Source organism: Anguilla anguilla, chromosome 9, assembly GCF_013347855.1.
Source record: "Anguilla anguilla isolate fAngAng1 chromosome 9, fAngAng1.pri, whole genome shotgun sequence".
In the NCBI taxonomy this organism is placed as follows: Eukaryota; Metazoa; Chordata; class Actinopteri; order Anguilliformes; family Anguillidae; genus Anguilla; species Anguilla anguilla.
In genome coordinates, this window is record NC_049209.1 from 27,419,117 (window position 1) to 27,441,953 (window position 22,837).

At 43.1% G+C, this 22,837-nt stretch overlaps 1 protein-coding gene across 1 annotated transcript; it reads right to left on the bottom strand.

The window, feature by feature from the left end:
- Window positions 1-433: 433 nt before the first annotated feature.
- Window positions 434-21,316, bottom strand: ywhae1 (tyrosine 3-monooxygenase/tryptophan 5-monooxygenase activation protein, epsilon polypeptide 1). Its single transcript, XM_035433806.1, has 6 exons — window positions 21,053-21,316; window positions 9,288-9,487; window positions 8,262-8,368; window positions 7,613-7,819; window positions 6,871-7,007; window positions 434-1,673 (listed from the first exon to the last, which is right to left on the bottom strand). Exons 1-6 carry the CDS (start codon window positions 21,114-21,116, stop codon window positions 1,621-1,623), a joined length of 768 nt encoding a protein of 255 aa, XP_035289697.1. The 5' UTR covers window positions 21,117-21,316; the 3' UTR covers window positions 434-1,620.
- Between the last annotated feature and the right edge of the window lie 1,521 nt (window positions 21,317-22,837).

Consider the following 22,837-nt stretch of genomic DNA (forward strand, 5'->3'; position numbering starts at 1 on the left):
AGAAAGATCTAGGACTCTCTAAATATACTCCATTTCACACCTTGTGGTCACATTTCTCATTTCATTTTCCTCATCATTGACACTTGGATGCCAAGCCGATGACCATGTAGCTTAAAAGGCTAGCCAAGTGAAATCTGACGGGTGATTGTGGTTAAATATTGTGAATTTAGAATAGGGTGTCATCTAGCCACATCAAATGAATCTGTAGTTTTTACCTTTTTGCAGTGCTTGGGGGCTGCTGGGGGGGAGGGGGGCATGCCCAACTCCTCTATTTTCTTTTATTTACTATTGCAGCTGCACAAACTAAAATGGATATTAAAGTTTTACTGTTGATGTTCTACAAGGGTTCTTCTTACATTTTTAATTCTGTTAATTTTTTTCCCCCATTTTAAATATCCTAGAAATGGGGTTGGATTAAAACAAGGTACAACAGTTTTTAATTCAGGTTGTTTTTATTTTAAGTTTAATGTTAATTCCATGCTGTGTTTCAGTAAGAATACAGATTGTTTATCTGTGGCTCCAGTCAGATATCCAGTAGTACAAATTAGCTTCAAGTTACATATACTGAATGAAAAAACAGAGGAAAGAATGAGACAGAAAAGAGAGAAGAGAAAGAGGGGTAGAGAAAGAAAAAATAACGTATACTTATGTTTTAACAGATGCAGGTTTCAAATTGACTCGATCATTTAATTTTTTTTCCTAAATGTTGATACAAACCTGCTTTTTTCTGAGTATGGGGAACAAAGCAACAAGGCTCCTTCACGTGTCTTTTTTTTTTGTTTTGCTTTTTTTTCCGTTAAAACTGCTACCAGCCATTTCCTGAAATCAGCAAGAGTGTGCGCAATACAGTATTTCAGCACAATGTACAGTCCAAATCACTACAGGACATAACCACTAAAACTGTAAAAGTTTTTAGGCATTTTTGCTCCACTTGGATATTCAGAATTCTGCCAACTTCCTCTGAAACTGTAACAGAAAGAAACAATGAAAGAAAGGGCACTTTGTTCCTTTGTCTTAAAACACGAATGCCCTTTGTAAAAATTTAATTCTCTAATTTTCAACCGATGTTTGCACTAACACAGAAATATTACAGTTCCCACATCTAATTATAGCAGATGTTTCGGTAATAAAAATTAATTTCTGTAATTACATGAACAATACTCAAAATACATCCAGCAAACTGATAAAATGCTGTGGAAAAAAGCAAATAAAGAAAGAACTGAAAACAAAGGGATCCGAGTCTATTAATTACCAAGACAGCCTGTACCGGGGGGGGGGGGGGGGGGGGGGTTGGGAGAGGGGGGGCGGGGGAATCTAGGGACTCTCTAAGCTTTGCCTTTCCAATACCTGTTATTTAAGTTTTTAGTTTTCATGAATCTGAATGAAATGGGGTAATAAAAAAAGAAAAAACAAAAAACAAAAACAAAAACAAAAAAAAACAAAAACAAAAAAAAAAAACCAACCCCTAGGAGGCCAGATGGGGCATAGAGCTAATGAGGAGAGCCTGGGTAAAAGCCGGGGTGGGGAGGCTCTCTCTGTGACACGGGGGCAGGGGGCACGAAGGCGGGACTAGGAAGGGGGAGGAGTCTGGGTTTGGGGTCTCGTATTGGCCATGAAGTCTCACTGGTTTTCATCCTCTGCATCTTGCAGCGCTTCTTTATTCTGTTCTTCACCTGAGGAGAGGGGAATAAAAGGAGTAAGTCACCATCTGTGCGCACCGAAACGCTGCCCGTGATTCTGCTACGAACGTGTGTCCTAACGCCCTCCATAGGGTCCCCTTGCCTTTTTAGCGACCATGTTCTGCAGCCTGTGATTCCACTGCAATGTGCTGCATACAGCAGTATTTGTTGGGACACTTTACAAGCTAAGCAACTGCAAATAATGAGCATAAATTTTTTTTATTCAAGACACTACAGTAACAAATTTGGAATTACCAACTGAACAAATAGGGCCAAAACTCCGACCACGGAAGACCAACATCTACAAATGTTTTCTTAAATGAGTGCATTTAAGAAAATCCACCTGATGTCATGCAATAAATCCACAACAGAGTTTTAATGCTTCCCCCCTCATCCCAATTTGGGATTCCCAATTGTGTGTGCGCACTCACTGCTGAAAGCCCAGGAGAGTGCAGACCAGTGCGTGCTCTCCTCTGAAGCACACTCATCGCACCGCAAGACAGGCTCACACAGACCGAGTCAGAGAAAGACACTTCATGTGCAGTTTAACAGGCAGACTTGCAGGCGAACCATCCACCAGCAGGGGTCGCTAGTGAGGAGCGACGGATCCCAGCAGATTGAATCCTCTCCAGCCATTGGCTATGTTACCGCCAAGTACGTGCCATGCACTACAACAGTGCCTTAACCGGATGGGCCACCCACCCTCCTCAAAGACTACTTAAAGTTTAATAGCCTAATAAAACTATATTTCTAAAATGGCAGAAGATTCAGTAGAAATTATTTCATGAACAATTTAATAGAATCAAAAACAGAACTTGATTTCCTTCATATGTATTACTGAAAAGGTGTTAACTTCCAATAAAATTGTCATTTTATAGCTGATCATAGATACCTATTGAGATTCACAGAGACAGAGATTCCAGTAGACGGCTGGTCATTTTGTGTCACGGTACATTTTGGGTTTTCCATTACTGAAAAGTCAAAGAATAAAAATGGCCATTTTATCAAACATTTTGCTGTGGGTAAAGCCCAGTAACGTCTTATTGCCACATGACGGCAAACGCTGTTGAGTAAAATAGATAAGAGTGCTTCGCTAGCCTTAAGCAACCTTGAACTGACGCGGGAGGGGAAATAACTGGTAGGCGGCAGCAGCCTGACGGATGACTCAGACACTGCGCCGAGGTGGCGTAACGCCCGTCTGACGGCTGGCATCGGCAAGCTGGCGCAGGGGGACTCAATTACACAGCTGAGAAAGACGGGGAGTGGCGGGGGGGGGGGCCAGGTGGGCAGGAGGAAGGGGTGTGCTGCTCTGTGACGGTCGCCATGATCCCTGTGAGGAAGGAAAGCGGCCGTGCGGAGGCTTTAATGCACGGTGTTTTTTTGTTTTTTTTTTGCACGCATTCACACAGAACGCTACTCGGCCACTTCTGGCCCAAGCAGAAGACACTGCCGGTGTACGAGTGGCTTGGGCCAAACCGTACTGGCTAAATCTACCACCATTTTTAACCCAACCTCCACCTCCCCCTTCCATACATATGCCTCAACAAAGCCCTTTCCCGAAAAACTCCTGTACTCTTCTTTAAAGGAGGGGGGTTCCTGTTCAGATGAATGCGCCCTGGCAACAGTGGAATCGTAAAAACAGCCATGCAGAAGAGGCACTACAAAAATGCAGTTAGTTCTACACAACCGTGAACCGGGCCAATTAACCAGGGTTTGGGCCGGTTCCGTTTCAGAAAAACGGACTGAAATTCTGCTTAAATCAATTCTTCCCAAAGTAAACTCAGTAAAGTCAGGGCGATCCGCTGAGACGGCGATGTTCTCTTCTCTGGTTAAGGGGCCTGAACAGAAGCGTTAACCCCTCTCATAAGACCCCTCTGATGCGCCGCAGCCCCGGACGCCACGCTCCCAAACGCACTTAGAAATACACACCGCCTTTCTGGGCGCGTGCCAAACAGTCACATTCTTCCTGTGTGTAGCTTTCACTTAAACCTGGGCGTGAATCTTAAGCTTTATGTTTGACACTGTATCCTGAAGGCATAAATGTTCAGGAATTTCCCTTTCAATCCACGCATATTGGTATTAGTGTGACAGTAGCACAAGTCTGGAATGTACCATTTCAATCTCATCTCCTTATCAAGAAAGCTGCAGTCTCCAGGCAGTCTAGTAGGCTGCTACCATCTACTGGTAAAAAAGAATAACTTCTTCATTTTTTTAGTAAACAATATTTGATACATTGGATGCAGCATTTCTACAGCAGTTCCATAAGATTACCAGTTAAAATTTGGAACATTTCAGCTCAGTTTACGCTACACAAAAATGAGTCTAAATTGCTTACTGTGGTAAGGGTATGAAAAAATAAATAAAATTCAAAAAATCTAAAATAAAATAATTTGACAAGAGTGATATATTTTCAGCAAAACAAATTTCAAAAGCAGCCACTATACCAACCATCCATAGCTGTACTTGACACTGAAACCCCCACAGCAATCTAGCCCTGGGATTCATGTCAGTGTTTGTTTGGAGAGAGCAAAAATGAGCAAGATTCGAGATTTGTCCAGCAGAAGGAAAAAGAACACACCAATAGGCTTAAGGCAGCAAACTGTACACCCAAAATGGCGGATTACGCTGTGAAAATGGAGGTCCGGTTTCTCCACGTCTGCACACGGAGGGCTGGGAAAGCAGGGCCCTTACGGGGCAAATAGGCGTGGTCTGCACGGACAGAACGTGCTGCTGTTGAGCTGCGTACAGCAGCAGTCAGACAGATGGTGCTAAGCCAACAGGAACCTGCAGAGATCCCTCCCACTGACATACGCGCACTGAACACATCCGTTTCAAACAACGGTTATCAAATGACTTCTTATCACTGACATGCAAGTCCAGTGTGCTGTCAAATCCCGACTAAAATGGCAACCCAGAAACAGCAGAGAGATGGTTCCGGAACTCAAAGGTGATGCAGAAACAGCTCTGGCCTGAGGCACAATGACAGAAGAAGGTGAATTGACTACACTGACAAATTACTGCAGTTCGCATTGAATTTCACCCCTTTCTGTTGCGATTTCTGATCATTTCAACAGTGCCCAGGCTCAAGTTTAATACCAAGCGCATGGGTGATGTCACTGACCTGACCTGGCAAGTCAAGTGATCAGATAAGTCTATTGATCAGAGTTTCCGGTCTCTTGATTTTATTATTATTATTTTTTTTAGCAAGAGCATCTCTCATCTGGAACGACCCTAAATGGACGGGCTTTGGGAGTTCTGAGATCAGGGAGCTGTGATGCAGCGGTCTGGCTGGGCCTCGGGGCAGCCCACCGTAAGTTAGGGTACAGAAGGACCACTGCGCTTGTTTCAACCCAAACCTTCAATTCACTCTTAACATCATTCTAAATTTAGATCCATAGATTCAGTTCATATAAACTTTCAAATTGAAATCCACTGACAGAAACAGTCAAAACTATTAAACGGTACACATGCTGTTAGAAGCCCGTTTTATTTAGCAAGCAGTGTAGTGAAAGCAGAGAGCCCAGGCAGACACCAGCGCTAATCACCATGCCTGGTTAAGCTGGAGCTCTGTAGAGGTGCACCTCGTCCGCACATTTAAATAAGGGGGGGGGAGCATTTCACACCGCAGGGTCCTTCACCGGCGTGTAGGGCCGGCCGGACCGACGCCGCGACGGACGGGCGCGGAACGAAAGCGGCGGGCGGGCGTGGCGGCCGGCCGGTCGGTCGGCCCTACGGAACAGGCAGGCGATGCAGAGGCCAGTTAGTGGAGAAAGCCACAGGTAACACTGAAGCCGGGAAGAGTGACTTACAACGTACAGTTTTGTTTTTTGGGGTTTTTACAGGGAATGACGTTTTTCCTTAGGAATCTACGCAGAGGGAATGAAGGGATAAATAGGGAGAAAAAATGAGTTACATTAGAGTAGGAAAGAGATCTGTAAGACATGCACTAGGGTAGGAGAGGTGGAAAAGGGGGAGGGGGGAGAGAGGGAGCTGCAGCTGCTGGCATTAACTGAGGGCTGCTGTAAAGCGAGAAGCAGGAAACTGGGAAAGAAAGACAAAGAGAAAAGAGGGGGGAGGGGCTTCTATCCCATTAGCCACACCTCTCCCCCAAAACCTGCTGCTTTTTTTCTCAAGGGAGAATCCCTACCATGAGCTGGCAGATGTGACATCAAGTTCCCTAGCAACAGCACACTTGAAACAAACCCAAATAGATGAAACGGATGTCCCCTTATTTACAAACCTTTGATATATTTGTTACATGTTATTTTTTCATAATGAGCATGCGTGTACAGTGGCAAATGGTAGTATATTTACACTAAATTTCATGCTTATGCACCCTCATAAAACAATAGATTTGGAACCATTTCAGAACATTTAAAATCAAATTTTCACCTCAGAATTCTCTAAAATACCTACCATATGAATGTTCACTGTGCACACTAAATACACCTGATAACGAGGCCTTTGCATTCACAGCAATCATGTCAAAAGTAAAAGGTTATTCAAGCATTTTGGCACACAGCAGTTCCATCCCTAGAGGATGAAAGGGAGGCGCCATCTTGGCTCATTTGTTTCCACGGAAGCCGTTCAGTCTGTTAGGATAGCGATGAAAGCACTTTACTAGAGTACTGGCTCTGCAGGATCCAGGCACTGCCACCTGCCCCCACCATTACACTGCAGTCCCATTTACTGATTAACTGCAAGATTATAATGCAATTCCAAAAAAGCCCAACCAGGGACCTGAACAAGGCAATTTCACTGTCTCCATTACCCTCCTATTAAACACAATGTCATAGCTACGCCCGAGCAGCCGAAACAGAGGAAAAGCAGTAAAGCAGTTTGGCAAAACTAGCAATAAACTTTAGACACTACACTATTGTCGTATTCACATCAAGGTGAATGCAACTTTGCCAGATTCTTCAGACACTGATTTTCATACCGTAGCTACATGCCTCTGGGGTCACTAGCATGGGGCTTTATTTTTTATCATCATCTATTGCCATCAGCTGGCCGCACGCTGCGGAAGTCAGTGTTTCCTGATTGAGCTGGCGGAGCCGAATACAAGCTCATCCCTCAATCACAGCATGGTATCTCTGTGGAATTGGGAACGGGGGGGGGGGGGGGGGGGGGGTTTACTGCCGGCTCTGTGATGCACTTTTCACAGGGTTTGCGGAAGCGCTCTGGTTCTTACCATCTCCCTGCATGTCTGAAGTCCATAGTGTCAGGTTGTCACGTAACAACTGCATGATGAGCGTAGAGTCCTTGTAGCTTTCTTCACTCAACGTGTCCAGCTCTGCAATGGCATCGTCGAATGCTGCCTTTGCCAACCTGCAGCAAACGGGGACAGAGGGAAACCGCTTGTAGCTCTGGAAAAACTTTTAAACGTATGCCTCTGAAGATGGCGCCAGTTACGGTAAAGCTAGTGATAAACAACGGACATTAATGGATTTTCAGAAATTGCTATTATCTCCCTTCATGAGCTGCATCACAGACTAAATCTGAAAGGTGAAACACAGACTTCACAAAGCACGAGAAAGAATTACAGAATCTACAGGGAACAAAGTATTAAAGGACGTTTTCTGCACCGAGTAGGTCACGTGAAAAACTAAATTGAGGACAAACCCCCTCAAAAACATTTGCAATCAATCAAATACTTTTTGCACAATACAATTTTTGTGTGGTCTCATCTCCAAAACAGGCCATCTTGATCTGAAATGTTCTTAAAGCGTTGCTTTCCTCCATTTAGTTTTTCAAAAATACAGATATTGAAAAACCAGGTTCAGAAACTGAAAATAGGGCTAAAGAAATATCAACCAACTTCACAAAGCCTAAGAGGGTGAAAAATAACTGAAAAGCCAAAACGAAGGCCAAAATCAGAAACTCCAAAGCAGACGGGCTCTGAAGAGGAGAGAGAGGACGGACGGGGGTCTTACCTGCACGCACGGTCAGGGGAATTGAGGATTTCATAATAAAATACGGAGAAGTTCAGTGCAAGACCTAAGCGGATGGGATGTGTGGGTGGGAGTTCTATCATGGCGATGTCGCTGGCAGCTTTGTAAGCTACCAAGCTGTTCTCTGCCGCCTCCTTCCTGTCGTTCCCTGTGGCGAACTCTGCCAGATACCTGTGATAATCACCTTTCCTGGGGAGACAATGACAGGAAAGGCTGAGGCTCAACTCCCTCTGCAAGGCCTCTTAATGTTAAAAACAAAAAAAAAACCCCATGCAAGTTAGTACATCGAGTGTGACCTCGTCTTCCAAACTAAAGCTGGGAGCCATCATGCTGAACGTGTGATGTCATTCTCTGGGCTCCAAAAAAAAAAACCTGTTGCACAAATAATCCCCCCCCCCCCAGTCTACTGATACTACATACTAAACATTGCTTTTACACAAGAACACCAGGCCACAAATTTTATTAAATGCACTGAAATTGGTTACAGTTTAAGTAAATACTCCAAAACACATGTACATACAAAAAGTAAACGTATACAAATAAATATATAACGTTGTTGCATGCCGCAACAAACATATACATCAAGGAAGAGGATTCCTAGACGAGGTACAGAAAGGGTTTTCAGACGTACATTTTGTAGTAGAAAACCTTGGATTCTCCCGAGTTTGCAGATGGAATGAGATGCTTTTCCAGTACATCCAGAATGTCGTTACAGATTGATTTCAGTTCAGTCTCAACCTACAGGGAAAAGGTTAAGGTTAATACATGGACCACCACGGCAATTATAAATCCTACTTCTAAAACATAATTTAAAAAGTTAAGAAATGCATTTGAAAAATGAAATAAAAAGCCCAATTCCTTACCCCAACACCCAACCCATGATTAGCAGGACATCAAGCAAGCACACATTGTAACGGCTCCCAAAAAACAAAGAAAAACAACGAAAACCCCAGTCGACGTTCTAGCTGGTTAATGTGCCGTCGGTGCAGGGTGCATTGCCCAGGGTGCACTGTGTAGGGTGCAGGGCACAGGGTGCAGTGTGCAGGGTGCTGTGTGTAGGATACAGAGCGCAGGGTGCATGGTGCTGTGTGCAGGGTACAGAGCGCAGGGTGCAGAGCGCAGGGTATACAGAGTGCAGGGCGCCATGCAGCCAGGCTGTGGTGGGGTACATTTTTAGCCTGGCATGCAGCCTAAGCCCACCCGTTTGTGCAAGCCAGACATGGAGAGGGGGCGGTGGGGAATCACTGGTGAGGCGGGCGCGGGTGCAGCCAAATGCGTAGCGCTAGCTTGGCACCGCCATCGCTACGCCAGCGGATAAGCTGCACAGTACGACGTCATAATAAATGATGGTATGCACCACACTGTATCATTTTTCTTTCGTCCACCGCACAAGTGACACTCGCTGCCAAATGCGAACCCCAAACGTTTTGCTTTTTTCTTTTGAGCTACCCTAACTTTTTTGTGCAACGTTCCGTTCGTCACACGGGAACAAAGAGACAGCACAAGGCACGCTGTCGGAGGCTAGTAAATGAAAAAGCAAAAGCAGAGAAAAAAAAAGTGAAATGCGCTCTTTCAGACTTTAAAATGGGCTTTTTCGGAAGCCCCCCCCCCCGACAGGACACCCCGCAAGCCCCTGTGTGTCGCGCTGCTGGCTCACCGTTTGCCTGTATTCCCGGATCATTCTGAGTTTGTCCTCTCCGCCCTTGTTCTCCTCCTTCTGTTCAATACTGCTGATTATCCTCCAGGACGCTCTCCTGGCGCCGATCACGTTCTTGTACGCCACGGATAGCAGGTTTCTCTCCTCCACTGTGAGCTCCACATCCATGCCGGCTACATTCTTCATGGACTCCACCATTTCTGCAGGAAGGGAGGGGGGGGGGACAAGTGAGAACCCACTCATGCTTTGCCAAATGATCCTGCTAGGTACCCCCACCCCTCCCCTCCCCCCAGCCTAAGGCTAGTGCCAGTTGGGATCACATTGTGACTCACTACGTAAAGGAGAAAATGCAGCCATTAGGGTGGCTGTAAGCTCGACTCATTCGCAGCGTCTCCCCTCATCTGGTGGAACCACGCAGAGCTGAAGGCATCAAATAAACATCTAGCCTCATTACTATACTAACATTATATCCAAAAAGGCAATGGGATCGAAATGAACTTTATTGACCCTGACAGAAGTAACAGACACAATGGCCAGAGCAAGTATTCTAACACTTCCACTTGACTGTGTGCCAACATTAGTGCTGGATCCGAGTGACGAGAAAAGAAAAGGCACCAAGAAGCAGAACGTAAGCCTATTACTGCTGTATTGTTATCACCTGTACACCAATTGTGTATAAGGGCACCATTAAGTATGTTCATGAAGCAAAGGAAAATTACCCAGGACACCCAAATACTCAAGTGAAACACAAAGATGAACTATTTTCAGAATGTGAATACCAGTGTTTAAGAAGCAGCGCTAATTTTGGATCAAGGCATCAGCTACACTGGAAATGTTTGTACCAACCACATGTACCGTACTAAAAACTGCCAAAAGCAACTAGGCAGATGAAGTGCTTAAAACTGGCCAATACATCACACATTGCATCTCTGCTGCATCAATATGCAAGGCTTAGCAGGGAACAATTTTTCCCTTGTGTGGGACCATTTCTATTGCCAACACAACAAAATATCTTCAAATCAAGCAGTTATTTAAAGATGTATCAGATTTGTATTTATTCCTCAGCCAGGAAGTCCCACAGAGCACGGCACATCTTTACAAGGGGACCTGGCAAAGACACCGTAACAACCACCACATGACAAGAGAACCAGTTCTACTCCCAGTTCACTAACATCTCCTCCAACTGATCAGAACCCATGATGCAAGGCCTAGGAGCAGCTCACGCACGAAACGCCCGCATTTTACACCGAATGTGAGCATTCTGCAACAAGCCCGACAAAAGGGCGCCACCTAGCTCTTTCAAACATTCCACAGACACCCAACTGGTAATTGCCATTCCCGAGTGATCGACAGGTTGAATCCAGCTTTGTGTGTAAACGTTTTTGTGGATCTGGCTCCCTGCCGGGACAAAGTCATTGTGAGGACCTCAGACGAGTGTGTGTCAAGCAGCTGCACCTTCAGGGCGGTTTTTTACAGACCTTAAGAGGACCCGTATAATCCGCCCACCTCCACAGCTGCCGGGCCGAGGCAGGGCTGTCATAAGCTCCGTACTCATTCAGAGGGCCCAGCTTATGGGAAATACGCGCCACACCTCTAGGAAGTGTGCTGATCCCGCACGGATCACACCTCTAGGAAGTGGGCTGATCCCGCACGGATCGCCCCAGCGTCCGCTGACCACTCCGGCAACTGTCCCCGCTTCCACAGACGGCCTCCCGCGTCCACTGCCCGCCCGGCACACAGCACGCCACAGAATCTCCCTGGAGACGAGTGGAAGGCCAATCGCAGTGATCGCCTTAACAAACCATTTGAAAAGCGAGCAGCCTGACTCAGATTCACCCCTCCCCACCTTTAACTCCAGCACAGAGCCTCAGGGCTTAGGAGCTCAAATGCTTTAAATGCCTGCACTTAAATCCAGAATTTCTCTTTATTTAAAACTGCGCTCACATTTTCAATGAGCAGAGGTCCTGGATTTCCTCCTCCTCTTGTAATACTAACAAGACACACAGACAACAGAAAGTATTTGTCCCAAACCGAAATCTGAACCGATATAGGCCGAATTGTTCCTCCCACTATTAAAAATCATTTATTCCAACTTAGTGATTCATCAAGTTCGCTCTGTGCATCACAAATTATACCAGTGACTCAGCAAATGCAGCCAACGCTGGATCTTTTTAAAACTTTGATTCTTCATTTATTTAACATTTTCATCGGTGCGTAAAAAACATGGACCAGGTTTAATGTAACAGAATAAACTACAGAGATCAGCCCTGGGAAGGGAAGGGGTGAAAAAAAGGCAGTTGGGCTCGGAGGATTCCGATGATGTCATGCCTAACCTTGTGGAACTTTGGCCTTTACCTCCCAGCTAGCTGCCCAATAACTCAGGGGAACCTCAGGGGAAGACAGGGGCATTCCTGGATACTTCCAAGCTGTTCCCAACAGTGATTCCACATACTCAGCGGCCTGATATTAAACCGTGTCAATCTGAGCACGGGCATTTACAATGCTGATAAACTAAAGAGGACAGCAGACTCTGGCGTCAGTGAAACCAGTCAGGCTATTCCTGTTAGCCCAAAGAAACAGGACCTTCAATGTAGTGTCGCCATACCCAAAATTCCATTAAGTAAAACTGCAGTCCCCCCCTCAAGAGCCAAATGCAAATGCTAGCTTTTCACATTTAAAGCACGTCAAAGGGGGTGGGGTGACCGTGAATAACGTGAGGTCGTTAGAACGACATGCCAAAGTCAGGCAGCTCAAACGAAAGGAACTGGTCGCACATGGGCTCTTGTGTATGCTGTAAGTTAAGAAGCTATAGTATATACCTAATCAAATGTCACCATCCGGGAAGGCAGAAATGTAAAAACTCAACAGGGGCCAATCACATGCATGTACCGCAAAACACTAAAGCTATGCAGCAGGTACTACCATTAGCGCACATAAACCAAAAAAAAAGGAAAAATTATTCAGGTCTTTGAACAAATCCTTCATGAATTACTTTTTTAAATCTTCATCAACCATAAAGCGACATTATGCCTCATGTTGTACAGAATCAATAGACTTTATCAAACCACTCCCTTAAACTGATAAGGCAGTTGGCAATTTGTCATTATTAACCATGTATTACAGTGCATGCTGAACACAGGGGTGGGTGATAAGACCTGTATCCTCACTGGAACAATATCAGCCATAATACTTTTCCTGCAAAACTTCTCGCAAAAGCCATTACAGGTATGACTGATAACCAGCTAACAAGCTGACCAGTGTTGCTGGCCTTGAAAAGCCTCGATTAGCAAAAATATTTCAACCAATGGTGACAGACTTAAAATAGAACTGTGGTAGAACTGCACAGTATTAATCTCCCCCTGTCACTAAATTAACCATTTGTGTGCCTTATTGAAAAATTTCATGGTAACCAGAGCTTGGAATCCATGAATTATATGCATTGCATTGCATGCATTCATATAATATGAATAAAAAGGATAAATGAATGAATATTAGTATGCATATATTATCGCCGCTGAAATCACAGGCCCCAGCATTTATTGTTTAAGAACTACAGTAATGTTATTAAATTTAAAGCTTATCAGAATTTTAAACATCACTTTGCCAAAACTTTGTTTTTGAATCATGTTACTTAATCCTGTGATATTTATGGCATTCTAAAAACAGTAATATGATTCTTGGGCCATATTGCTCACCTTGTAATGAATATCAGTATCAGTGCTAAATTCAGAGACCCGTTATAAAAAAACCAATCAGGAACCTGTGTCTCCTTTGCCCTTTCGACATGAAAATCCAGCGGGACCTGAAAAGCCAGAGGGAACAATGTGTGCTTTAACTACCCAACTCTATACACGATTACTAGTTCCCTAAGGCACCAAACTATCTTCACAGGTTCAAATGACTAGAGTTAGACCCAATCCAAATATGAATGGCATGGCTCACTTTACCCCTACCAGCTCAAAGTAAAGAACCACACCCGATTCGCAGGACGGCCTGGCCCGGGCAGCCTGCGGGGAATCCGCACGGACACCATCTGCGCTCTACCGGATCGTTCTTTCTGACTCAGCAGGTTTTAAAACGGACCTAAAGGTCGTCATCCAGAACGGCACAACTTAGTTTTTAGTAAAAGTGGACTGCGCCAAGCGTCCCTTCTCCCAAAACGCTCTACACACAGCCGACTTTGCTAACTGCTACAGGCCACGGCTACAGGGAGAGGAGGAGCCAGAGCCCGAGGGGACCGAAAGGGGGAGGCCCCAAATAAACTTCTCAGGAACGAGAGCAGAATACTAAAACTCCTGGGATGGGGTGGGTTATGTAATAAAGCCCTACATTGTAAAACTAAGAGACATGGAAGAACGGGGAGGAGGAGAGAGACATACTACCAGACAAGCCCATGGTGACTGACAAAAAAACCAAGAACTACAGAGGCAAAGTAGACGCCGTGAGCACAGCTCGGCCATTGAAAAAGGCTGACATCAGCAAACATGGCTTCCCAAGGAAGAAAGGTTGTGCAAGTACTACCATCTCAACAAAGCTGATACAGAGATGCATTTCATTACAAACGAGTAAAATGCATTGCAAGAGTTCCTCAATACATAAACTCCCCATGTATTGGAGGAGGAGGAATGCCGTGCACTGGCGGCACAATAACATAGGTGCCTGCCTGCCACCGTCGCGGGGACAGTGAGTGACGTGGATCTTTAAATGTACAAACCCAACCCCATTTACTTTAATGTGCATTATATGATCATATTTATCATTATTATCTGCATGATTATCATCACCGTTGATTTTTACTACTTTATTTTCCATTATCCTTTCTAAGTTTTCATGTGTGGTTACTGTTCATTCATTTCTAGTCTCAGGTGTTACATATATGGTCAGTGTTTGATGCATGTCCTTGTTTTCTTTATTCCTGTATGTTTCGGCAATACAAATGCAGTGTTGTCATGCCAATAAAGCAATCTGGACTGAATGGAGATATATCAATTTTATCTGAGTCACAATTTGAAAAACCTTGTTTCAGATTTACAAACACATGAAGAATTAGACTTTGACACAGTGATTCTTAGATGCAGCAGAACAGCCAAAGGCCTGAATAAATCCACATTTGTTGTTAACCTTATTATTTTTAACTTAAGTACACAAGCATTAGACCTTCTTCGCAAACTCAGTGAGGTCGCTGAAGGCTGCAAACCTAATAATTTTTTTTATAATTGCTAGACTTTAAAAGTTAAGGACTAAAGGCGATCGTGTCTGAGCCTGTCAACCTACAACAAAAACCCACGTTTACCCAATGCCAGACATGCAAGCTGTACAGAGTAAAAGAAATGGCAACCCAAAATCCACAAAACAGGACTGACCCAGCAAACTACTTAAAAACAATGCACCAAAGGTTCAGACATTTTGAATAAATAAAAAAAATCATTTCCATAAGGCGGATATTTAATTATTCTAACACACACTTCCAGGCAGGAAAAGTAATATCTACGAGCTGCCAATTAAAGAGGGATTTATAGCAAAATGAATATTTATGAGAAAAAGAAAACCGTGGGTGTTGCGCTCTATTTCTCAACAGGCATCCAAATATGATCCCAGTAACCAATTGGAGCGCTCGTGGTCAGGTTTTGGAACAATCCGCTTAATGGAGAACATTATTCCGTTTCATCTCCCTAAGAGATGAGCTTTGTGACTCAACCATTTTTGGTCATTAGTTTGCAAGTTTGCAACTCTATGCCAGTACTAATGAAAACATCAAGGCAAAAACCACACCACTAATGTAAATCACAATGTGCTTAACCTCATAGCAGCTCCACAAAAGACAAGCCAGCATTTCACACACAGCAAAGCAAAGTCATGCATTTGACAGTGTAGAGAGACAGGAAGAACAGGGGAGAGCGAGGGAGAGATGTGCGATAAAGGTTGCGCGGTCGGACTCGAACCGCCGACGTCGCGGCTCGCAATGAGCATGCGGACAGTGCTCCACAGGCCACGCCACGAACACACGCTTTTATTCACACATCATATTTTGATACATTATCAATAAGATAAGGACAGCACTCACATTGTGAATTTAATATTTTTGTATGAGCATTTTTGATGCACTGACATTTAAATGCACTTTTACTCCAAATCTTTCAGCCAACTACTGTAACGGCAGAAGTGGTACACTGCCAGGTGAGAGTGGAATCTCATTACTGGTGTCTAAGTGAAGGCATTTACCACAGAGGAGGAACACTGTCAGCTACATAGAGACAGGCCAAATTAGCGGCTCCTTCTCACTGGCTGAATAAAAGGAAGGAAGCTTACTGTTGTTGTGGTTTGTCATCAAATCTACGGGATGATGTGCTCATCAGAACTGGTGAAAAGCAAGCCGTATGCATTCTACTACTATGGCACTATGCAGATTGCACCATTTTTGTCCTACTGAAAGCAAACCTCCATGACTCCCCCACCCAAAAATTCCAATGGTTTCATTGCGTTGAGTAATTGGGGGCTTCTGTTTGTTTAGCAGCAAACTCTAAAGCCATAAATGAATCCCAGCGCATGCGGTTGGACGACTGATCTCCCGTCCTGTCCGTTGTCCCTTCTGCATTCCTCTGCCTGAATACAGTCTAAAACCATCCAAGGGGACCGTAATCAAGGACTAGTCTCTTCATTTCATATAGTCATACTTTGCTGGGGGGTCCAGGAAAGTATGACAAGCATAGGTCACTGATTATATCATATGCTTAATCTAAGGAAACTCTTTATTTGGTATAAGGTGTTGCTCCCACTCACCACACCCACGGTTTTGTCTCACGATTCCATGTGCTATAAAAAAGGAGCATATGTTTTTACACTGGCTCAATTCGGATGCTGTACTGTCTGGCCAACATGTATTCCAGTAATAAATTTTAAAAAATTTAACTTGCAAAAAAAAACAACAACAATCAAAGGAGGGCAGACTGTCCACTCTTTTATACAAAAAATAAAATACATTTTTAAACCAGTTCACCACTGAAGCAGGGCAGACAAATAGAATAGTTAGCTCTCTCAATAGCCTGGAGCAAGAAGTGAAACAAAGCACCACGCTTTAATTATAGAACATTACTACAGCATTTGCAAGAGTCCTGTTTTTTTCGACCCAATGCAACCATTTTAAGCTTTTCTCTCCCCTCAAAATCAACCACGGTACATAAAAACTACTCAAATACTGAATTGCTTCTGGTGTCATTGATTCATTTGTACACACGTTTGCATTTCACCATAAGGGAAATTGGTGCATTTTATACAATATCACTGAATTATCTTGACTTCTTGTTTAGGTAACGTTCTGGAACACATTTAACTAAAACGGCTAACGACTTAAAATCGGATGCAACATATCAACACAATCAATGCCAAGCTGCTGATCCATTGAAAGTCCCCCCCGCCCCCTCCCATGTGCCCTACCCTGCATGATCTTCAAAAAATAAAATAAAAGCTCTATACTTCAGCCATTTTATGGGGCAAGCTTCCAGACCTGCTGAGTGGCAGGGGGAAACGTGAAAGCAAATCCAGATCAAAGAGTGAATTTGAATTTGGCGTAATGAATTACTGAGCCCAATGGCAGAACGATTCACACACCTTAAACACAATGCATCACAAGTCAGAGAATCCCACTGGAGAAATGAAGAGCAGACTAGCCACGGGCTGCGGTGGACAATTCCCCACAGCCTCTGGACACAATGGCTCTAATCTGCAAACACATTCTTAGAGTTGTGAAACTGGTTTACACGAGAGGGGCAAACAGACAGCACCTTCAACTGCGGGGCAAGTGTATTACATTTAAAAACAGAAAATTATTCTATACTTTATAAGAAATACTGTACAAGAAATAAAACTATCCAAGCTCTCAGGTGCTTTTAAGCTTTTTTAAAAAAAATTTATTATCAAAAATTCAGTTCTTTGGAGACGGACTCTGCCTTAGACTGACATGTTAATGGTAGTTGCCTCGGGGAGACTGCCATGACGACATGGAATTCTTTAAAGATTCTCAGGCCACCAGCACTGCATCCAGCAGAGACGAAGAGTGGGGTGTGCAGCTGCACACAAACGGGGAAAAAAATGACGGCGAGGAAGGTGAAAAGCCTTCGGATGACAGCAAAACTGTAGATGTAACACACACACACACTTAAGCCAATCAAGTTTTTATCTGCACCATGGATACAAGTTTAATTATAAAGAAGGCATTATGCAAGTACCACACATGCATACCCCCCGGTGACACCAGCTACGCACATCCATCAGTTGGGGAAAGCTTCAATTGAGGCTGAAAATGTTAGTCTCCCTACATTTGCAAGCACTTCTCATTACAGCAAAGACCTGATCCGGTCTGCCCATCACACTAAATAGACAAAGTAGGCCAGAGCAAAAAATCACATTACAATAGTTAAGATCTATCCCCAATGAACAGCCATCCTATTATAGAAACCCACTTGTGAATGGAGACTCCTCCTCTAATTGCATTCAAACATTACAGTGACAAATCATGTCAAACTCTCAGTCTCTGCCTCACATGAAAGCTAACCAAGCAGCAATTGCATGATTATCACATGACCTTGACAGATTTTTTGGCAAGTTTCTAGTTCTTGAGGCAGCCAATGCACCATAAAAATTATTTACTAGAACAAAAGTGATTGCGGTGAATAAAATTGTTTGAGCACATTGATTCAAAAATGCTATAAGATTATGAATATTTTCAACTCATTTGGACATATGCAACTGAACTGACACAAAGCTGCTTTAGAGCTTATGTTTAAACTTATCCTACACAAAACGGCATCTTAAATTTGTCTAGCTTCTGCTCCGCAAAGCCTGAAAATACACTCTAATGACTGCAGAGCAAAAAGACTTGGATCTACCTTGCTGTACCTGTCTAAGTGGAAATTAGCAAAAACTACGCTGCTTCCCATCACTAAACTATTCGATGAAAGGCATTGCTTTATCAAGTCAAAAAATGTTTTATTGTAGTCTGGGTTAGTCACTCACAGAAAAGTCAGGAAGGCTACTGGGTTATATAGGTCTGTAGACACAGTAAAAGGTTGTGACTTGATTACTAAAGACTAATTCAATAAAGCCACTGCAAATGGCCACCAATATCAATTCTAAACACATTAGGCTACATGCAGCAATAATATGCAAACCTAAGAGGCAGGTTTTCATACCAACTAAGGCAAGGTTGAAAGATCTGACAAGTGCATTATACATAATACATAAGTTGTCAGTTATTTCTATTCAGTTTTGGAACAATTTAGCTTGTATGCTCAACGGCTGAAAGAAGGAAGTAAACGTATTTCTGCTGACTACTTCGTGCAAGCAACCATGGATTAAAATTTATTGTTATAGCTCCGTATAATTTAAGATGTCATTTGGCTTGACGAGAGTAACAACTAGTATAAAACACATCTGACAACAGGAGCGACGGCCTGAGAATCCTTTTTAGCAAAACAATTTTAGACCTAACATGCACTAATAATATTAACGCTTCCACAGCAGCATAATATTTTTCCAATAAACCAAGCCAATACGCAAAGATACTGATGCCTTGTCTAAATATTAAAGACGCGGAAAATTGTGTAAATGATTTAAAACCTACAGATCATGAAGGTTGCAGACGTTTCCCCACCTCGTGTGGGTGTTTTATGAATGAACTCTGCAGGCCGGACAAAAACAGGGAGGGGCCTCTTCAATCTCTTCACTTAACACGAATCTTAACGCATTACTAACAGGTCATAACTGAAACGTCACGTTTCCATGCATCTAGTATGCACTGGAAGACACCTGATTAACCATTTACACTGCACTGAGCCAAATCCACATGAATCTGCTAGTTAACGAGCATGCCAGTGCTAGCTAGATAGCTTCACCACCGCCATTTTGGCATCAATTCTAAACCCCTTGTCAACATGGACAGCAAATTAAGCTTACGGTCCAACAAGACAATCAAAACATACATCCTCATAATAAAAATCTACCACGCAATCAAAGCTACCAGGTTAGCAAATTGCACATCCTTCCCGATTGTCATTCACAATTGCACTTGACTAACACTAGCGTGCTAATTTTGATAGCATGCATGTCGCACAACCTCTTGCTTGCTACCACACCCACATTCTACAGCGCAAAAAATTTGCCCAGAGTAAGCACGCTTCACACAAATAGCCGATAAATATAAATATACAGGCACTTGAACAAATTATATTTGCGTAGTTGGCAATAGCGAAGGTTGGAAACTAATAAATTTGCCATCTCTCCTTCTAAGCTATATTGACGAGCTAAGTATCAGTTTCACTGCCATAACTAAACGAAGCGCTAGTCTGGCAATAAAAACTGAACTCAATTGCTATTAGTAGCTAGCTTGCAGGTAGATGTGACTAGCGGTGGCTTTTTTGTAACAGACGTATACCCAAAATTAGCAGCAATGTGTACTTGTCAGCAGTGTCAAGACTGCGCGCGTGCCTGCTATGACATTTAGCTAGCTAGCTAACGTTAGCCAGCCGCATGCGGACCGGTTAACTAAAAAGCTAGCTACATCAGCTGAATGGTCGTATCGCTCATAGCTAGCAGCCTTGAAGCATAGCCAGCTAACTAGCCAGGTAACCAAGCTGTGTATTAAGCAATTTAACATATTATGCGTGTTTATAAAAACACATTTTTTTTGAAAACACGTGCAGCAAAACCTGTCACTCAAAATGGAAGAAAAAATAAATCAGAGGTTCCATTAAGCAAATACTAGACGGCTAGCAAGCACCCATTTCATCGCCGTCGCCATATTGAACTCTCCCACACACCCGTCAGTGACACACTAGCTGGTCAGCCACGCTTTAGAACCCATTCCAAACCAGAGCAAAACGTAACCAACTAAGTATTAAAACGTAAAATATATAAAAGCAAATATACTGATATCCTTATTTATACACGACACATGAAGTAAGAGCCAGACCTGTTACGTAAAATATTAATTACATGTCGCTATAAAAAAGCGACATGTTAGCTGGTTGGCTAACGTTAATTCATTTAGCTAGCTAATTACTAAATTAGTGTTAGCTCAAAATACTAGCGAGCTAGTTATCTTGCCAGCCCACCAACTGTTGTTTCTATTAACATTACTGAATATGCGTCGTAATACGCAGCGATGTTTTCGTTCAAATAATGTGTCTGATAGTCTACCATACTGGACTATATGAATTTGCTGCAAATTCACTAGGTACGCTATTCCAGTTGATGAAATAAAACGACACTCGACTTCATCCCCATTTCGGGCTTACGAGTTATCTAGTTAACAAACGGTTAACCAGTTGGCCAGCTAACGAAAATTAATGTTCACCCATTGTTACATTGCTAGCTAGCCGCCATTTTACAAGTCCCTTGGCTAATTGCATGTTATTCCCGTTACAAAACCGACCACATGCACGATCGCAACGTATAACGCATGAATTAACTGTGTGTGCGGCCTGTGGCAATGGTCGATCATTTTTACAGTGACACAACTAGCAAGCAATGTTAGCTTCTTTCCATATCATATAGTATCCTTTCTCTGCCCTCCTGAAACTCTCATTGCCCGCCATTTTGTCTCTTCCACGATCCCTCACAAAGCGTATCCATCTTCAAACCACCTCTCCCTCTCTTCCAAGCCCCCCGCTAGAGGGAGGGTGAGGGGACACGGAATGAGCGAATGTGTGAGAGAAATCTAGTCGGCAACCTCCACAATTCTCTCAAAGCAACACTATTTTCACTCTTACCGTCATATCTCTCAGCCTGCTCGGCAAGTTTGGCCTGATATACTAAGATTTCTCGATCTGCCATGGTGTTCGGTGCCTGGACTGGCGTTTTTTCCGGGCGGAGGAACAGAGGCTCGACGTTAGGTGCGTCTGTCTCAGTCGGCGATTCCTAGCGGAGCAACAGTGGCTCAGCGTCCCGACTCTACCGGTAGCACTGGACTAAAAATGGCGACGGAACTCCATCCGGGAAACTAACCCAGTCCTCGCCACACACCACCCTCTCTCCCCTTCTTCTTCACACACATATTAGATCTCCACCCCTCCCTATCTTGCGCCAATTCGCCACTATAGCAACCACTCCATGGAAACGTTAGGAACGTGGAGAACCTAATGACATCGGTTATTTTTAACCTACAAAGTAGGTAGTTAATGAAACGATTTTTAAAAATATCAATCGCTTATTTGCAAAGGAAGAAAACATTAATTCGGATGTGAAAGAGCTATATATACACACGAGATAGGTGGTTAGCTTGCTACTTGCACGTCAACACTTAGAAATGGGATAATAGACGAGTGAATTAGGTTATGGAAACGCTACAATACCAAATCGATGCTGATAATTGATAAAACATTTTTATAACAGGTTTAAACTGGATTTTCTTCCGTTCTTTCTGTCTTATTGTTGGCTTGCTGACCCCAATAAGCACTCCACAAGACCATAAAACTCGCTAAGCGTAGTCTCGTAAAAATAATATAAAAATGTATCTCTTAACAAAATAGAGGTTTACAGTTTTGTTATGTACACAATCAGTTCATTTTATTTAACAAAAATGTATAATGTCATCAACATTCAAGTAAAGTAGCGTTTAACACTGCAACCAGTTTCACAATGAAAGGCCTTTTGAACCTCTTTCACGGTTGCAAACGGCATTTCTCCGCACTCCATGTTGAATAAGTTGGTATCGTGAGTGCTGTTAATTGTAACTATTTAATCAGATGTTTAAACTACGAACCAGATCACAGCCTATATTGAAAGTAGAAATTTGTACGTCCGTTCTTGGTACTTGGACAGGGCATTTCCCATAGAAAAAAGTGTTGCTGTGTTTGGCCATTTAAGAGGAAACTAGTACAGTGGCAGGTAGAACCCAGAGACTGTAGAACCATGCCATAGGTATAGGGGACAGCGTCTTTCAGATGAGATATGAACCAAGATACTGTGGTCATAATAAAAGATCCAATGACGCTTAACCGTAAACGGGTGTGGGGGCAAAATTCCAAGCCTGTCTCTCACAGTCTGATTATAATCATCCCCGATTAAATTGGTTAAATATTAGTTCTCCCTGTCATCTGATATGTGGTTCATAATTTGCCACAACCTCACAATGAGTGCTTTTTCATATTTTGCTTGTAAACATAAGGTTCATATGGCGCTTACAGGGCTTTTATATTTTCCTTTCTTAAAGGTATTTCAGGCTACCCAAGTTGATCATGGATATTCGGTAATTGCATACCCTGTGTCATAATTTGCTTGCTAAAATTATGAAAATATTCCCCCAGGCCATAAAATAAAAATAAAACAAATTAAAAAAGAACACACACTTGCTAATTGCTGTATACCTTTGGATACATTCTAATGGTTATATTCAGTGTGAAGTTTTTTTTTTTTGAAGTTTCCTGCAGCCTCAAATCACCCTAACAGTGGTCATCATTGCGCACACTTCCAATTTTGTAATTCGTTATAATAATCCAATTATAGATCATCATGTGGCACTGAAATATTGAATTATTAAATAAATAAATGAATAC

Bases quoted from the DNA above. Each gene is read 5' to 3' on its own strand.
- ywhae1 (XM_035433806.1), bottom strand. From the start codon at position 21,116: ATGGCAGATCGAGAAATCTTAGTATATCAGGCCAAACTTGCCGAGCAG. The intron at 7,820-8,261 runs GTACGTCTGAAA...TTGTCTCCCCAG, and splicing joins AAGGTTTTCTACTACAAAAT to GAAAGGTGATTATCACAGGT. The intron at 7,008-7,612 runs GTAAGACCCCCG...CGTTTGCTGCAG, and splicing joins TCCCCTGACCGTGCGTGCAG to GTTGGCAAAGGCAGCATTCG.